The 16,232-nt window shown below is 55.4% G+C and overlaps 1 protein-coding gene across 4 annotated transcripts; it reads right to left on the reverse strand.

Moving 5' to 3' along the window:
• Positions 1 to 1,011: 1,011 nt before the first annotated feature.
• CUL7 (cullin 7) lies at positions 1,012 to 16,043 on the reverse strand. Of its 4 annotated transcripts, XM_055330462.1 has the most exons (27): positions 15,666 to 16,042; positions 14,559 to 14,827; positions 14,240 to 14,462; positions 13,328 to 13,479; positions 12,685 to 13,185; positions 12,026 to 12,164; positions 11,733 to 11,929; positions 11,215 to 11,443; positions 10,467 to 10,704; positions 10,280 to 10,385; positions 8,884 to 9,111; positions 8,498 to 8,588; positions 8,225 to 8,396; positions 7,937 to 8,042; positions 7,567 to 7,662; positions 7,201 to 7,376; positions 6,742 to 6,875; positions 6,234 to 6,416; positions 5,862 to 5,968; positions 5,586 to 5,768; positions 3,719 to 3,879; positions 3,344 to 3,560; positions 2,994 to 3,264; positions 2,154 to 2,299; positions 1,882 to 2,008; positions 1,600 to 1,805; positions 1,012 to 1,389 (listed from the first exon to the last, which is right to left on the reverse strand). In XM_055330462.1, exons 2-27 carry the CDS (start codon positions 14,817 to 14,819, stop codon positions 1,066 to 1,068), a joined length of 4,974 nt encoding a protein of 1,657 aa, XP_055186437.1. In that variant the 5' UTR covers positions 14,820 to 14,827; positions 15,666 to 16,042; the 3' UTR covers positions 1,012 to 1,065. The 4 variants fall into 4 exon arrangements, with proteins under 4 accessions (XP_055186437.1, XP_055186436.1, XP_055186434.1 ...); XM_055330461.1 differs by having other exon boundaries at positions 13,328 to 13,392; positions 14,240 to 14,827; positions 15,666 to 16,043; XM_055330459.1 differs by having other exon boundaries at positions 14,240 to 14,827.
• Positions 16,044 to 16,232: the final 189 nt, after the last annotated feature.

Here is a 16,232-nt window from a genome sequence, read left to right on the forward strand (position 1 = left end):
CCAAGCCTTGGCCTTTTCCCCTTACAGATTCTGTTCTAAATCTGTCTTGGGTGGCACCCAGTTCCCCCTGCCTGGCCTCTGTGCCCTCTCTCACCACCTGACTCTTCCTCACTCCTCCCCCACCCCTTTCTTCAGTAGCCTTCTAGTCATCTCTTGGCTGCAAGAACCTTGGGCTCAGGATGCCTGGGTCAGTCCTTCCTGACTCCTCTAATGGCACCTGCCAAGATGCAGAGCTCCACCCTTGGCTCTGGGCCCCCCAGCCCAATCTGCCCTGTCTCGGTGTGGGTGGGGCCACGGGAGATCATCATAGCAGCACAGAGCAGACCCCCCCTAACAGTGGTCCACCCATGTTCCTAGTGGGGGTCTGGCTTTGGTGAGTGCAGCTCTGCATGACCAGGTGAGGAGGCAGCAGGGAGGGGCTCAAGGGAGCTGCAGTTCCTTCTGGGTCTGCTTCTAACCCAGATCCTAAAGCTTCCAGATGAACATGCATTCAGGCTCCAGGGTGCCTGTAGCAGCCACAAGGGTCCTTTATCTTACCTTCACCTCATCAGCCTACCTGGGGAAGATGCCATGCATTACACTCACTGCAGGGACTCGGCATGTTAAATGCTCCCATACCTAGTGCTCATCAGAACCCAGAGTGACTCTAGTCCAATTCCACAAATGAAAACAGTGGAGCCCTGATTAATTAATCTCCCCAAGTTAGAAAGCCATCCAGCGAGTGGCAAGGGGGATTTGGGTCTCCAGCCTGCCAGGTGAAAGCACTTGTGACCACATCCTCTCTGAGAAGGGCTGGAGGTCCATCCCTGTCCACTTAATCCCTCTCCCAAGAGGAGGGTGCTGAGTCACACCTGACTCCCTCCACCATTCCCCCCAGGCTGCCATCTTCACCCTACCTGACTCCTGGCATGGAATGATACAGCCTCAGAGCTGGAGGTCTCCTGTCCCCTTTCAGCCAGGAAAGTCTCTGCTGCCCCTGTCAGATCCGTAGCAGTCACCACACAGGCCATGTAATCAAACTCCTGCATTTTATTTTTGGAGAAAGCCCTGATCCCACTTCCAGGGCTACCGGAAGGTAGAGAAGCTCTGGGTACCTGTGCAGGAGGCATAGGGCACCCCCCGAGAGCGAATCTGCAGGGTGTGGAAGGTGAGGGGTGGGTTGGGGCCTGAGGAACCCGGGTTCAAGGACTCGGTGTGAGGCTCCATCACAGTCATGGGGACTGCATAGGACAGCATCTGGGGCTGGTCATCATGGCGCCTCACTGTGCCCTTGCCCAGGAGGTGCAGGATGCAGGAGAGGACGTCGGTACTGTTGCAGGCAGACCCCCTACCAAGGCTGCTGACCAAACCCCTGGGAGGACATGGGCCCTTCTGCCAAGCATCCAGGACCTAGGAAGGACAGGGAGGAGGGTGTAGCAGGTGGGAGACACAGCTTCCTCTACCTCTAGCTCCTACTCCAGGCACAAGCTGCCAGCTGGTGTGCCCTGAGGCCATCAAGCATGCCCAATCTCACCCCTCAGACATCTATAGGCTCCATGGTGAAGCAAGTGCTTCAAAGGTGGACAAGCCTCCTCCTGTTGGCTACCCACCCCCACCTACCCGACAGACAAGCTGATCGATATGCAGCCCCTCGTCCCCGTGGGCCTTGAGGATCCGGACAATGAGGCAGTTCAGAAGGTTCCGCCTCTTCTCCAAGTTCCGGCCCTCTTCATCCTCAGCTTTCAGGTACACCTGAGGTGGGATGAGCCACACGTTGCCCCTCCTTGGCCTGGGCTCCTCGCTGGCATCTCGAATCTTGAGCACACCTGAAATAAGCGCTAGTCATAGCAGGGAGCCCACAAAGAGGCTGAAAGCAGAGGCCCCTCTGACACAGGTCTATACCTCCTGGGACATCCTTTTCCTCTCGAAGGTCCAGGGGGCCTCTCAAAGAGGTGAGAGGTGTGATCGCCTGATTGAGCATGTCTGGAGAGAGCCCCGAGAGTGCCAGCAGACTTTCCACGGACACAGCCTTAGAGGAGAAGGGAAATATTCAGAGCCTCCCTAAACGGTGGGACAGAGGAGGTTGAGGGAGGAAGGACAGGGAGGTGAGGTTTAGGGAAGAGGGGTGAGGGACAAAGTGCAGAAAGCAGGGCTGCCTAGCTGGGCCGGGCCACCTGCAGGTCATTGAGATACAGCAGCAGCCACATCTGGACAGTGGACACGTGCAGGGTCTGGTCCCCAAACTGCAGCTCGGCCCGGCCCAGCCACGTCCACTGCAGTCGCCTCTTCGGGCCCCGCTCCAAGGCCGGGTAGCTCTGACCTGAGAAGGACCAGGGAGAGAAGGGTGTCAGGGCTGGTGACGGGGGGGACTGTTGGTTGAGCCCTACCCCTGCTAATCCCTGCATAGTGTGCGGCCAGCGTTTACAGACACTGTGGTTCCAGGTCTGAACTTCTGGAGCAGCCTTCTCTGTGTCTGCTTCAGGTTAAGTCTTGTGCCGGGGGACTCTGATCAGTGCCTTCCAGAAGTTCCCCATTTTGGGGGTGGGGGGAAACCATGAAGTGAGGAAGGCCTGGGGCTCTCATCAAACGAATATCCAGAAGAGTAGGAATGAGGTCTCCCTGGTTAGTATGGGAGCCCTCGGAGGGCAGGCTCTGAGTCTCTTCCCCTTCCTATGTTGCTGCCCAGCCCAGCCCAGGACCAGTGGTGAGCTTAGATTACGATGACTGACCAGAAGCCAGACCTCTGCCACGGAAGGGAAGTCCTTTCCGGTGGTCTCAAGTTCCCTTGCATCTATCCCCCCCACCCCGCCCTGTTCTTTCAAGAAAGTCCTTTGTTTGTTTTAAGGACAGAAAAGGCAACAGCCTGGGGACCTGGTGCTTGACAGTCCCAGCCCTCACCCCAAACCTAAGCTCCTGCCCTTTCTTCTCAAATCCAGCCTACCGAGGCTCCCACCCAAGGCCCACCCCCACCCCAGGCTCTTTCCCCAAATCCCATCTTTTTTCTGACTCCTCACTCTTGCTGTAGAAGTTGGAGTATCGGTTCAAAGTGCCCCTGAGGTAGGAGGGCAGGCAGGTTCTGGGGTTCAGCGTGTGGCAGATGGAGGCAATGGGCCAGCAGCGAGGTGACAGGACTAGCACGGACACTTCGGGCATTGCCCCCTCATAGTAGAGATCCTCATTTTCCTCCTCCTCCTCCTCCTCTACCACCACGTTTGTGACCGCAGCTCCCTCTGCTTCCTCTGCCTTCTCTCCCTTGTGTTTCTTGTCACTGGTCTCATGGCCCCCCTGAAGAAGAAACACAGGGTTCCCGACAGCTGCTGGGCCTCCACTGGCCTGCTCCTCACCTCCTTCCGCTGGAGCCCACCTGTATCTTCTTCTCGGTGTCCTCTAGCTTCAGGAGCTCCTGATCAAGCCGCTGGAGCTGGTAGACATGGAACTGGCGCTGCAGCTCCTCAGAGGTGCTCAGGCTCTGTAGCATCTGCTGGGGGAGGCGGTTGGGGAAGCAGGGGCCGATCTGCTCCAGTACAGCCCCCTCCAGCCAGCTGGAGCCCACGCCCAGGAGACGGTCGGCCATGTAGTGCCTGCAGCACACACAGAGCAGGCGAGCCTCAGTGCCTGCTCCGGGACTCCAGCCTGCCACCACCCCAGACCCTCAGGTTCTATGAGCTGGAGCTGTCCCAGCCCCTGTCATTTGCTCCTCACCCCAGCACTTTCTCCGCCACTCCCTAGGCCCACTCACTGGTAGTAATGCTCGAAGGTGGTGGCTATCTCCAGGCCAGAGAAAATTAGGACTGTTTCCAGGCACCGCTGCAGCTGCGCCAGCATCTCCATTCCCCGGGCTCCACCAATCCGGCTGCCCTGGATCCGCTGGTCAATGTGCCGGGCAAACTGCTCACTCACCTGGGCAATGAGAGGAGCACAGGAAAATCATGGACAAGCAACTGGAGGAGGTAAATGGGAGCAGAGGAAGGTCTGAGGAAGTAGATATGAACAACTGAGCTGCTTCCTAAGTTGGTCAACACTTTTACCAAACTCTTTTAAAACTGTTAACTGTTGTATGAGTTAACAATTTTTAAAAAAAGATTTTATTTATTTCTTCATGAGAGACACACAGAGAGAGGCAGAGACACAGGCAGAGGGAGATGCAGGCTCCATGCAGGGAGCCTGACATGGGACTTGATCCCGGGTCTTCAGGATCACGTCCTGGACTGAAGGCGGCGCTAAACCGCTGAGCCACCCAGGCTGCCCTGAGGTAACAATTAAGAGCTGTTTCTTTCCACACTGAACATGTCTAAAGACTAAACTAATAACAATAATTTGATGCAAGGAAATGATTTATGTGCACAGTTGGTCACGCTGCAATGTCACTGGCCCAGCAGAACGGCCGGAAGCAGCTTGAGCAGCCACTGCCTCAGCTCCTCCTGCAGCACTGTCAGCTTGCCAGCAAGCTGTCCTGTCTTACTTTATCCTACTGTCCTACTCTATCATTTTAAGCTTGTCCTACTTTATCATCTGCCCAACTGTACCCCTTCCCTGGAAGACTATCGATTGGAGGAGAGGAACTTTGTCTATCTTCAGCTCTTATCACAGTGTCGGACACATTTTAAGCACTTATTAAATATTTATGGAATGCTGGGAATGGCAGAGCAAATTCCAGTACATCCATTAGATGGAATTTATACAAAAATAAAAAATAAGGACAAAGAGCAACACTGAAAAAGGCTTTTATTTACTTATTAAGATTTTATTTATTTGAGAGAGAGAGGGAACATGAGCAGAGGGGTGGAGGGAGAGGGAGAAGTAGGTTTCCCGCTAAGCAGGGAGCCTGATGTGGGGCTGACGTGGGGCTGATGCAGGGCTCAGTCCCAGACCCTGAGATCAGGACCTGAGCTGAAAGCAGATGCTTAGCTGACTGAGCCACCCAGGCGCCCTTGAAAAAGGCTTTTAATATAATGGTCAAGGGCACCTGGGTGGCTCAGTCAGTTAAGCACTTGCCTTCAGCTCACATCCTAATCCCAGGTTCCTGGGATCAAGCCCAGTGTCAGGCTCCCTGCTCAGCGGGGAGTCTGCTGCTCTCTCTTCCTCTGGCCCTCCCCCTGCTTGTGCATGCACTCTCTCTCAAAAACAAACAAATAAATAAGCCAGCCAGCCAGCCAGCCTGGGTGGCTGGGATGCCTGGGTGGCTCAGCAGTTGAGCATCTGCCTTCAGCTCAGGGCATGATCCTGGCGCCCTGGTATCGAGTCCCACATCAGGCTCCCTGCAAGGAGCCTGCTTCTCCCTCTGCCTGTGTCTCTGCCTCTCTCTCTGTCTCTCATGAATAAATAAATAAAACCTTAAAAAAATAAAAAATAAAATCTTTATTAAAAAAAGAAACAGAAGGCATACTAAGATATATTAGGACTAAAAAAAATAAAATGAAATAAAAAAGATATATTAGGACTGCACACTGTCACCATTTGTTTTTCTTTGAATTTTCAAAAACTTGGTTATATACCAATCCATGTTCCTTGCTGTAATGGGAATGGAAGGGTAGTCATTCTGAGGAGGTGGAAAATGAGGGTTTGTGGGGAGGGGCCCTGGGCAGAAGCGAGGGCTAGAGGCTTACGTGGGCAGCTTTGAGAAATGGGAGCTTCAGCAAGCCACCAGCACAGCCATTCTGCAGCGCCAGCAAGAAAGCTGCCCGTGGCCCAAACAGCTCGGAGCTCGACTTCTGCAGATTATGAAAGTGTTCACAGTAGCGTGGCACAAAATCATCATCCCGCCAGTGTGACGTCAGAAAGTTGTTCACCTGGAGGGAAGCAGTCCCCATGTAAAGGGACAGCCCGGCATGCCACCCACTATCCAATTCCACCCTCCCTCCCCGGCACCAGCTCCTGCCCACCTGCTCCTCCACCACGGCCTGCCAACAGCGGGTCAGGTTTCTCACGATGCTGCTGGGAAGCCCCCGGGTAGCCAGGGAGCTCCAGTCATGGCTTCTGTTTCTGCTCTCTGTGGAGACAGGGGAAGGAGCTAGGCAGGGGGCAGCCTCTCAGCTCATGGATCCTCAGACAAAGGGGAGCCCTGGGGCCCTTCCTGACATGCTGCCACCACAAAATGCTGCTCCTGGGTGGGGGTGACACAAACCTGGAAGATGAACAGACTGAGTGGGTAGGGAAGGACAGTGTGGGGAGGGGCAGAAGGCTGTAGAGTGAAGGAGCAGGGGGCACTGAGAAACACTTCTTACCGAGCTCCCACCCGAATCCCAGATACTCACTGGTCCGGGGAGCAGCTGCTGTTGGAAGGGGCGCCTCACAGGGTTCCACGTGCACCAGCAGGTGGGTGAGGCGGCGCACCCGTGAGGAGAATGCAGCTGCGCGGCTCTGGGGGTTGTGGGCAGCCTCGCGACACTCCAGGTACTGGTCCAGCAGCCAGCCCAGGGGGCTGATGCCATCCTCATCTGGAGGTTGGGAAGAACAAGCCAAGGCAGGGCATGTCTCCAGGGCAGTGGGAGAAGCTGGACTGGACGAAAGCACCGAGAATGAGGGATTGGACAGAAGGTACAGGGGGGCGGGGATGGAGGCAGGTAGCTAGGCACCCCGTCTTTGTGGTGTCAGCTGGCACCTGGGAGACCTGGGAAGGGAGATGGCCCCTGGGCTGGGAGGAGAGGGACACTGGGGTACCAAACCAACACAAGTACCCAAAGGGCCAAGAACATAACGCACGTGGCTCTAGGGCAGAGCAAGAAGGGGCTGGTTAGTGGGGCCCGGGGTCAGGATGGTTACCAGGGGAGGTGATGTTCTGCACCAGGGGGCTGACCAGGGCCTCCCAGCAGGTCTTGCCCAGTGCTTGGGCGGCCTCGTCATCAGGGAGGAAGCGATCAGCAAAATTCTGCTCCTGGCGCAGAGCCCCATTGAGTCTGGGGGTGAGGATGGGGGAGGCAGGTGTCAGGGGCTCGAGGCATAAGTTACCCCAGCATCCCTCCAGCCTCAGGCTGCCGGCTAGCCCCTTCGACCCAGTGCTTTGAAGCTCCCCTGTGTTAACTGGCACATTCTCTTCCGAGCCCACCAGAAAAATCTCTTCTCTTTATTCCTTCTTTCTTTCCCCAAACCACAGAACACTCCAGCCCCCTGCCCAAGCATGTTAACCCTCCATATACACCCTCCACAGAGCCCTGCCTAGGGCCACCTGTACTACTCCTACCTTTCACAAACACACAGCCACACACACATGCTCGCACACACCTAGAGCTCAGGTGCAGGAGGCTCCTGCGGTCTTCTGCTATGTCCTGGCTCCAGGCCTGTGCCCGAACCATGTAGAAGAGGCGTGTGTGACGACACAGCTGCTCCCGAAACACTGGCCAGAATGTGGGCTTGGGGCCCAGGACCTCCAACCCCCGAATGCGTGTGTCAATGCCGCCCTGTGAGGTGCATAGGCCTGTTTTCACCTGGCCCACATTCTCCTCAGAGCTGGGGGGGAGGCAGTCACACCTATGTGCCTGCCTCCTGGAGCTGTCCACACCCCAGACTGGAGCTCTGGCTCACAATCTGCAACAGTTATAGAACCCAGAGCTCCAGACACCCAGACCACACCCCAGGCCCCTGCCAAACCTGTTGGCAGCGCTTTATGCGGATCTGGATGATGGGCCAGAAGCGGGTCAGGTTCTCCAGCAGGATCACCCGGCTGGCAGAGGGCATCACATTGACCTGGTGCAGGGCAGAGAGGGCTGTCAGCTCCCCGTGTGTGGATGAGGAGTCTGCTCCTGTTCTCTTCCTCCCTCGGCCCACGCAAGTGTGGGGTCCTGACCAAGGGGTCCCAGTGCCACCCTCACTGCTCAGGGCCTGATGCCATCACAACGGCACAGGGAGAAAGGATTCTACTTTCTAAGGGGCTCAAGACAGGGAAGAATTTAGGAGGTTAGGAGTCTGGGCAGGAGGGCAGACCCTGTGAAGGGTGGTCTAATGGCATAGGAGTCCTTACCGAGTTGAGTTCCGTGTTAAGAGAGTTGGTGCTGTCACCCCCAAACACCACCACCCTGGCTGGCATATAGCTCGAGTCTTCACCAGCCACTAGCAGAGTCAGCTGCCTGGGAGCAGAGAAGAGGAAACAATCAGAACCAGAACAAGTCACGTCTACAGACAGAGCCAAGGGGCCCCTTTAGTCACATCTGGGTTCCAGGTGGGGGAATGGTGCTTCCCCCAAGACAAACACAAGGAAGTCACAACAAAGCGTATATGTGTGGCTAGGTGCACGTGTGGAGTGTGCTACCTGATGAGAATGCCCTGGTGCATGTGCAAGGTGATGTAGTGGGAGCCGGCACTGCCGCTGGACTCCCAGTAGGTCTTGGGGTTGCGGTCCGTCAGCTTGCTGGCCCGGTGCGGGTTGGATGACACCTCCACTTTCTCCCAGCACTTGTCCTCCTTCACTTCCACACTGGAACCTGGGGGCAGGTGGGAGGGGGTGGCTGTCACAGCCTGGTTGGTATGGAAGGAAACAGACACAGGTGTAGGGGTGTGGAGTAATGTGGGGACAGGCACAGACCCTGGCACAGATATCTGAGGAACACGTCAAAGAAGGGGATGTTGATGGGTCGGTGGGTTCGTCGGTGGTCCTCGATCTGGCCCAGCACCATCTGCAGCCAGAACAGCAGAGAGAAGGGGCACAGGAAGGAGGGAGGGACACATGTGGAGAACATATGGAAACATGTATGGAGGAACAAGACCCAGCAGCAATGGGACTTCCTCTGGAACCTGGCACAGCAGGACCAGATGGGGAAGGGGGCACAGAGAACAAATGCCCTGGGGTCCACTAGACTCTCCTACCTTTCGCGGCTTCAGGAATACATCTTTTTCCCACTGCCACTGCTCAGGGTTCATATTCTTACCCAGCTACGAACCCCCGAGCTTCCCCCTTCCCTCCCTCCTGACCTGGATACAGCCTCCCAGGATGTTGGTGGTGAGTTTCCGGTAGAGATGGGCATGCTTCTCACACTTGAACACCATGTCCCGCAGCTCCTGAGCCAGCTCCAGTTTGCCCAGGTGCTTTTCCAGAGCCTTGGAGATGGCATCTCGGGCTCCTAGCTGATTCAGCACCACGGCATAGTCCCTACTCACGGAAGCGAGGCGGTGCAGGAAGAAGATCAGTTCCTGGAGCACCTGACATGGGGACAAGGCTGGTGAAGAAAAGGGATGAAGCACAAGCCACAGGGTGTCCTCAGGAGTACTGATTACACACCCACTGTGTGCTGGCTGCTGGGGCGACAACAGTGAACAGACAGAGTGAGGAAATAAGTCAGGAAGGGGGGAGGATGAAAGGGCTGGGTGCAGTCAAAGAATAGGCAAACAGTCACAGAAAAGCTGAGATGCTCTGCTGTCCTGGGGTTCTCAACTACTGATTATGTTGGCAATAGGTGCAGAGAGCTTCCCAGTTTGTTCCTTTTTAGGCCATGTCCCAAGAAGCAGTTGTGGGGCTGCATTTTGAGATGCTCAGGCCCCAAACACAGATACCCTGATGGCAGGGAGGAGGCGGAGAGGGACACTCAGTGAGTCCACCTCCGAAATGAAAATCTGGGTAACAGCCAAAGGCATGCATTGCAGACACCCACTGCCAAGCGTTCCAAGCCCAGGACCTCTCTGTGACAGGGGATCCTGAGATGTGATGTCTCTTCCGCCTCCTTTATCCCCGTCCCTTAAACAGGAGCTCAGTCAAACAGGAGTCACTGAGGCTAATGTAAAATAAATGTAACCTTTTGTGTAAGAAAGGATATGGCAAATCAGATCATCCACTTGGGCATATTTATATTTGCAAATGGGCACACAGGAAGGACACATACATTAATACAAATGATAACCAATACAGGGCATGGGGAGAGGCACTGGAAAAATTGGATGGAAGTGAGAACATGTGGAAGTGAGAATTCTCAGTGTATCCCTTGTTAGGCCATTTTAATTTGTGACCTGTATGAATATATTACCTATTTGAAAAAATCAAATTTGATTTTAAAAACAAATCCTAGGGATCCCTGGGTGGCGCAGCGGTTTGGCGCCTGCCTTTGGCCCAGGGCGCGATCCTGGAGACCCGGGATCGAATCCCACATCGGGCTCCTGGTGCATGGAGCCTGCTTCTCCCTCTGCCTGTGTCTCTGCCTCTCTCTCTCTCACTGTGTGCCTATCATAAATAAATAAAATCTTAAAAAAAAAAATAAATAAAATAAATAAATAAAAACAAATCCTAAACCAGGAGCACAAAGGCTCCATCGTGCCCTCCAGAGGCCTTCCTTGTGGCCTCTCCCTCCAGCATCTCCCCAGAGCAAGATGGGAGTACCTCTCGGTCAGTGTCTGGTGACCGCAGGCAGGCCATGCAGGCGTCCATGGCCTCGTGCCAGGGGAGCAGCAGCGCCTCGGGGAAGTCCACCAGCTGCATCAGGATTCTGGGGAGGGGGTGGGGAGGAAAGAGATGTGTAGCTAGCCTCAGGGACCCTTCTGCCCCATGCCCCTTCCCACCCCCTCACCTCAGAACGGTCAGGTGCAGGGGCTTGTTGGCTGCCGGGGTGGCGAGGCTCTGCATCAGGATAAGGAAAGGTTGGGGCTGCCGCTGCAGCTGCAGCAGGAACGGCTTGATCTCTGTCTCCTGGGGCCCCTCTGAGCTGAGAGCTCGCTCCAGGTCCAGGAAGGTTCTCCCAGGTGGACCACAATCCTCCAGCAGTCGCCACAGAGGAGTGTCAGGATACTGAGCTGGGGGTTCTTTTCCTACAGAAAGGTGGACATCACAAGAGTTGGCTATCGGTGATGTCAGGATCAGAAAAGGACAGACACGTTCATAACTCCTAATTTTTCCTAACAATGTTTTTTGCGGAGATCCTCCTAAAATGAGTTTGGGGATCTTACAGCATCTCAATGTATTTAAAAGACAGCTCTGTGACAAATCTTATGTTTTATATTCTTAAAATAGCATAGGAGTTTCCCATCTGCAAACAGCAGAGCATTTCCCTATATCTAAAAGCATGCAATTAATTTGGCTTTCTCTACAACAGGAAAAGTTCGATGTGGGGCTTTATGAGACTTCAAATCTCTTTCAATTTTCTGACTTTCCATCCTCCCTCATTCATGGGAGGAAGCAGCTCTATGCATCAGATTTTTCCTTAGGTGCCAACTCTTCCAGACAGGATGGTACAAAATCAGCATAGACACCTCTCCGAGGCTGAAGCCCTTCTAGACACCAGTCTGCAGAGCTGCTGCAAAGTCTGTCTGGCACCCCACCTTCCACTCTGGCTGCACCTGCTGATTCCTGAGGCTGGGCCTGGGCTTCCAGAAGGGTTGGGTAAGCTGGGTGCCCTGCCAGGGCCTCAGGCCCGTATTTCCTGTAGACACGGCAGTTGAGCAGGTCCCTGAGAGCGCTGTCATCAAGTCGCTGTGGCAGAGCCAGCAGTAGGTCCTGGGCCAACTCCATGGGCACAGCCAGCTCAGCCAGGATCTCGTCATCCAGAATCTGTCACCGGGGAGAAGGTTTCACTGCAGGTAGCCCTGCCAGCACAGAGGTTCCAGAGGCACTTAGTAGGGGTGGGGATCTCTGCACAAGCCTCTCCATCCTGAACCTCTCATGGCTGGCAGCTGCCTCCTCCCATATGGCTTTCCAATGCCTCTGAACATTCTAGATCCTTCCTCTGCAGCCCCTTACACTGTGGTCCTCCACTCCCCATCCTAAGCCTCCCAAATGCTCTCTCAGCCCAGCCCTTGTATTGAGTCCTCCAACTTCTGGGTGTCTCCAGGCTGGGTACCTCCCCATCCAGGTTCTCCTGGAGGATCTGGAGAACCTCCTGATGGTCAGGCCCGTCCAGCTTCTTGATAAAGTAGAGGAGCTCCCACCACTCCGCCTGGGTCAGGTGCTCACTCTCCTCAGCATCCTCATCCTCAGGCAGCACGTAGGGCACTGCATAGAGCTCTGTCATGGGCTTCCACCGCCAGGAAGGCAAAGCTATGGAAACAGGTCAGAGGGCACAGGGATATCATTGCCTACCCAACTCCTGTGCTCCTGTGCTCAGAGCTGACCCTGTTTCCTCTTGGGGCTCACCTACACCCAGAGCTCCACTGACCACTGCCCCCTGGTACTCATTGGCCTCAACCACATCCTCAATGTCTTCCTCAAAGCCCAGAATTTCCAGCATGTGCCAGTGTACCCAGTAGGTGCGGCCCGTCGACTCCCACAACACCTGGTGGATATGGGAAAAAAGAGAGGGAAGGAGAAGAGATGGCTCACTTCAAGACTGGCTATGCTGTGGCCCAGTGATGAGGACATACAGCCCTCAGGCTGACCACCTGGCCAGGTTTAGAGCAACCTCCAAAGAACACAATGCTGGCATACGGAGAACACACACACACAAAGGATGACCTGTCCTATGGGAATAGGCTCTGCTTCTCCTCCCACCCACCCGTACCCACACTTCCTCCTGGCCTCAGCTACTCTCTCTCTGACCCTGACCTTTGGGAAAGTCTTGCTTTATCAGTTTTTTTCCTGGGAGTCTTTCTGACCTCATAGCCTACCCAACCCTGATTTTCTCAGCCCTCCAAATGGCCCCCTTCTCACCTCCCTGACCTCTTTTCACCACTCCAATCCCCACAGGGTTTTTTTTTTTTCCCCATGGGTGGCCTGTCAGAGCCCCCTGTATGGAAGCCCTAGTTATGCTTCCCCAGCTAGAGCCCTGACAGCATCTCACACATGTCCTGGCTCACCTGCACGGGGGGCACACCGTTGTTGCTCTGACGGAACTCTCCCTCATCCCCAGCGCTGACCTCCTCATAGTCATCCAGCATGCGCACTCGCATCCCAGCCTGCAGCGTCTCTCGCACATACAAGGCATAAGTATTGCCACTTGCAAACTCAGAGCGAGGGCGGAACCTCCTTGACCTCCTAATGGAGGGCTGGGCCCGGGTGGGTGGCAGCCCGGGGCCAGCCTCTGCCAGTTGGGGCTGGAAGATGGAGCAGGAGGACCGTGCCAAGGGCCTTTGTCTGTTCAAGGCCCAGTCCCAGCGCATGGCCTGCACCAGCTCTGAGATCAAGGTGCCCATGGCCATGCTGAACTCCAGCTCCAGTCGATCCCTTTCCCCACTCAACTCCTCGGGACCAGAGTTGTTCTGGGCTCCTGGTTCTGCAGCACTGTCATTCAGCTGGTCCAGAAGGGAAGTGACGTGCAAATAGCGCTTCACCAGGGAGAAGAGTAGCCTTCCTGGGACCTGTAGGATGCAATCTTTGGCCTACATCCACCTTGTCCCAGCTTTAGCTCCTCTTTCCACACCATCCTTTAAGGGCGGGTAAAAAGGCTTGGTACTTTGGTCTTGTTTATAGCCCCCCCGCCAAAACCTCCCCACAGAATACCTGTGGCAGCTGGATGCCTTCGAAAGACATAGGGTGTTCAGAGAGTGTGGCCTGTGCAAACAGAGCTAGCAGAGCACAACGGCTGTCAAAATCCAGGTGTTTCTCAATGGCCTCTTGCTGGCTTAGTGACAGAAGGATCTGGGTCCGAGTCCCTGAAACTCACACCCAGTCAGTAACTGCTCACATTGCCCTTCTGGGCATCCCTCCTAGACCCTCTTCTCTCTCAGTCCAATCCCTTTGTCACCCTTTGGGGATGAAATGTTTTGCTAATTAGCTTAAAAAAACTTACTATCTTTCCTATATTCATATTTCATATACATATATATCCTGCAGTAATCAAATACCTTAACTCTTCCTTTGCGTAGAGATTCAATTAATGTGAGATTCTTGAGGATTCAGTCCTTTCTCTTTCTTTTCTAATTTTTTTTAAAGTAAACTCTAGGGATCCCTGGGTGGCTCAGCAGTTTAGCACCAGTGGTTTAGCACCTGCCTCAGGCCTAGAGCATGATCCTGGAGACCCAGGATCAAGTCCCACATCGGGCTCCTTGCATGGAGCCTACTTCTCCCTCTACCTATGTCTCTGCCCACCCCTATGAATAAATAAATTAATTAAATAATAAATAAATAAATGTAAACTCTATGCCCCAAAAGGTGAACTTATAACCCTGAGATGAAGAGTTGCATGCTCTTCTGAATGAGCCAGTCAGGCACTCCCCCACCCAACCCACAACCTGTCCTTCCTCTTCCTACAGAGATGTCCCTATCTACCTTCCTATCTCCTTTTCTTCCAACTCAAAGACAAGGACAACAGAATTATTCAGGCACTGATGAGGCAGAGGCTCTTGCCACAGTGTCATGTGAGGCCCCAAGCTAACCAGCTTCCCCTTCTTTTCTCCCCACACTGTTCCTCACCAGCATCATGGGAGGCCAGGGCTTGTATCATCCGGCCTGCACTCCAGCGAATCTGATAATCAGGACTACTCAACATGTGCATGAGCAGGTCCAGGACCCTTGGGTCTTTGAATACCCCAGTCAGGGGCTCAATGCTGGCATAGGCGCTGAGTACATGGACAGTGTGAAGTAAAGGAGCAGGAGGGATGGTACCCACACACTCTTCCAGCTGCCGGAGGGCCCTCTGAATTAAAGACTTCACATCAGTTTCCATTTCCCCCAACACAGATTTGTCCAGGGCCCCAGCCTCCCCTGTGATCTCCTGAGAGGGGCCAATGACCTGGCCGTCCTCGCCCAGCATCTTGTGGCAGTTGGCATAGATCTCGTCGTTGGACATCCACAGTAGGATATGCTCAGCCTTGCAGTCCACTTGGCTAGAGCCCCCTTCCCCTTCATCCCCACGCCTGAGGATGAGCCAGCGGATCTGGTACTCAGGATGCCCATCGTGGCCTACCCGCTGGCGGATCAGCTCATCTGGGTAGGCATGCAAGCCAGGTCCCAGAGGCACTCTGAATTCCCTGTAGCGGAGTTCCCCCACCATTCTGGCACCTGAGACACACAAGGAAAAGAAAACAGGCAAGCTAAAATGAGAGTGGGAGTTCAGAAAATCAAGGACATCCAGGAATTGGGGAAGCAAATGTGGTAACAGCTGTCCAGTTGGCTGGAGTAAAGCAGGGCCCAGGAGTTGCCTGCTGCAGGCTGGGTGGGGCCAGACCTAAGCAGGGGAACACTGGGGTGTTTGTTCTAAGAACACAAAATTTGGTTGAAAGGGGGTTTTGAAGGCCCTGCAAACTGGAGTGGGTTGGTTTGGAGCAGTGGGAAGGGGACAGTGTGGGCAGGGCAACCTTGGAGTTACAAGTGAATCCCAGGGCCCTAGGACAGGCAGCAGCCCTGAGGAGATATATAAAGCCCGGAGGGGTGTGGGGGGTGGGCGTGTGTGTTGGGGAGTGAGACCCTGAGTGCCTGGAAAAGGACACTAGGTCTGATGGTTGAAGCGCAGGAGTGTGTCAAGGAGACAAGAGATCCGGAGAATTGTCGGTGGGTTGGGGTGGGGTGAGGGCAAGGCGCGATGGGCCGGGAGGAGACGCTGGTGGGCTGCAGGGGCGAGGACTGGGGACACTGGAGCAGCAGGGCCGGTGGGGGCGACGGGAGACCCAGGACAGGGTGCACAGGAGACACGGTGGGTGAGCGGCGAGGTAGGTGGACCCGAGGAGCTGGGGGCGCGTGGGAAGGTGCAGGGGAGGAGGCTAGACGGGATAAACGAGAACCCCAAGCACTGTGGAACTAGGATAGGGGGACGCGAGATCGAGCGGGCGCGCGGCCGGTGGGCGAGTGTACAGAGGAAAACCCAGGGTAGGGGCAGGGGCCGCGGCGGGGCTCTGGCCACCTCAGAAGTCGATGGGGGTCCCGGCGCGAGGCCTGTCCTTCGCTGAGCTAGGGACGCAGCGCAGACGATGGCGGCGGCGATGCTGGCAGAGGTTTGGGCCCCGCCTGCGCCCCCGAGGGGGTCTAAGCGGAGAGGCGGGAGGGGGCGTGCCTCCGAAGGACGGGCGAGCGGGGGCGTGGCGCGCAGAGACCGAGCACCCCCGGGCGGCCACTGTCACCGCCCGCGCGCACAGGTCAGCGGCCGCCGGGGCGAGGCGGGACCGGGCTCAGCCAGCGGCGCCGCCCGCCCAGCTCTGGGGCTCCGCCACCCGCCCGGAGCTGCGGCTCATTTCCGCTGACCCAGCGGAAAGCTGGGGGCCCTAGGAGAGCGCTGGGGCGGAGTCGCCGGTGCCACCTCGGCAACGGGCGGCACCTCTTCCTCTGCGCCGCCCTTTCCTCTTCCTTTCCGTATTCCCTCCTCCCACCGGAAGTGCTCTCCCCAATTCCCGAAGTCAGAACCGAAGACGACCTTGGAGGTCTTTATTCCCCCTCCTCCCATTATATTAAAAAAAAACAACAAAAGACAAAA

Source organism: Nyctereutes procyonoides, unplaced genomic scaffold (assembly GCF_905146905.1).
Source record: "Nyctereutes procyonoides isolate TBG_1078 unplaced genomic scaffold, NYPRO_anot_genome, whole genome shotgun sequence".
NCBI classification, from domain to species: Eukaryota; Metazoa; Chordata; class Mammalia; order Carnivora; family Canidae; genus Nyctereutes; species Nyctereutes procyonoides.

What these genes read in the sequence shown, in the direction of transcription:
- CUL7 (XM_055330459.1), bottom strand. Translation starts at nt 14,819, where the DNA reads ATGGTGGGGGAACTCCGCTACAGGGAATTCAGAGTGCCTCTGGGACCT. An exon ending in GCATAAAGCGCTGCCAACAG is followed by an intron (nt 7,377 to 7,566) that starts GTTTGGCAGGGG and finishes TGCACCTCACAG; the next exon opens with GGCGGCATTGACACACGCAT. An exon ending in ACACCGAGAAGAAGATACAG is followed by an intron (nt 3,265 to 3,343) that starts GTGGGCTCCAGC and finishes TTTCTTCTTCAG; the next exon opens with GGGGGCCATGAGACCAGTGA.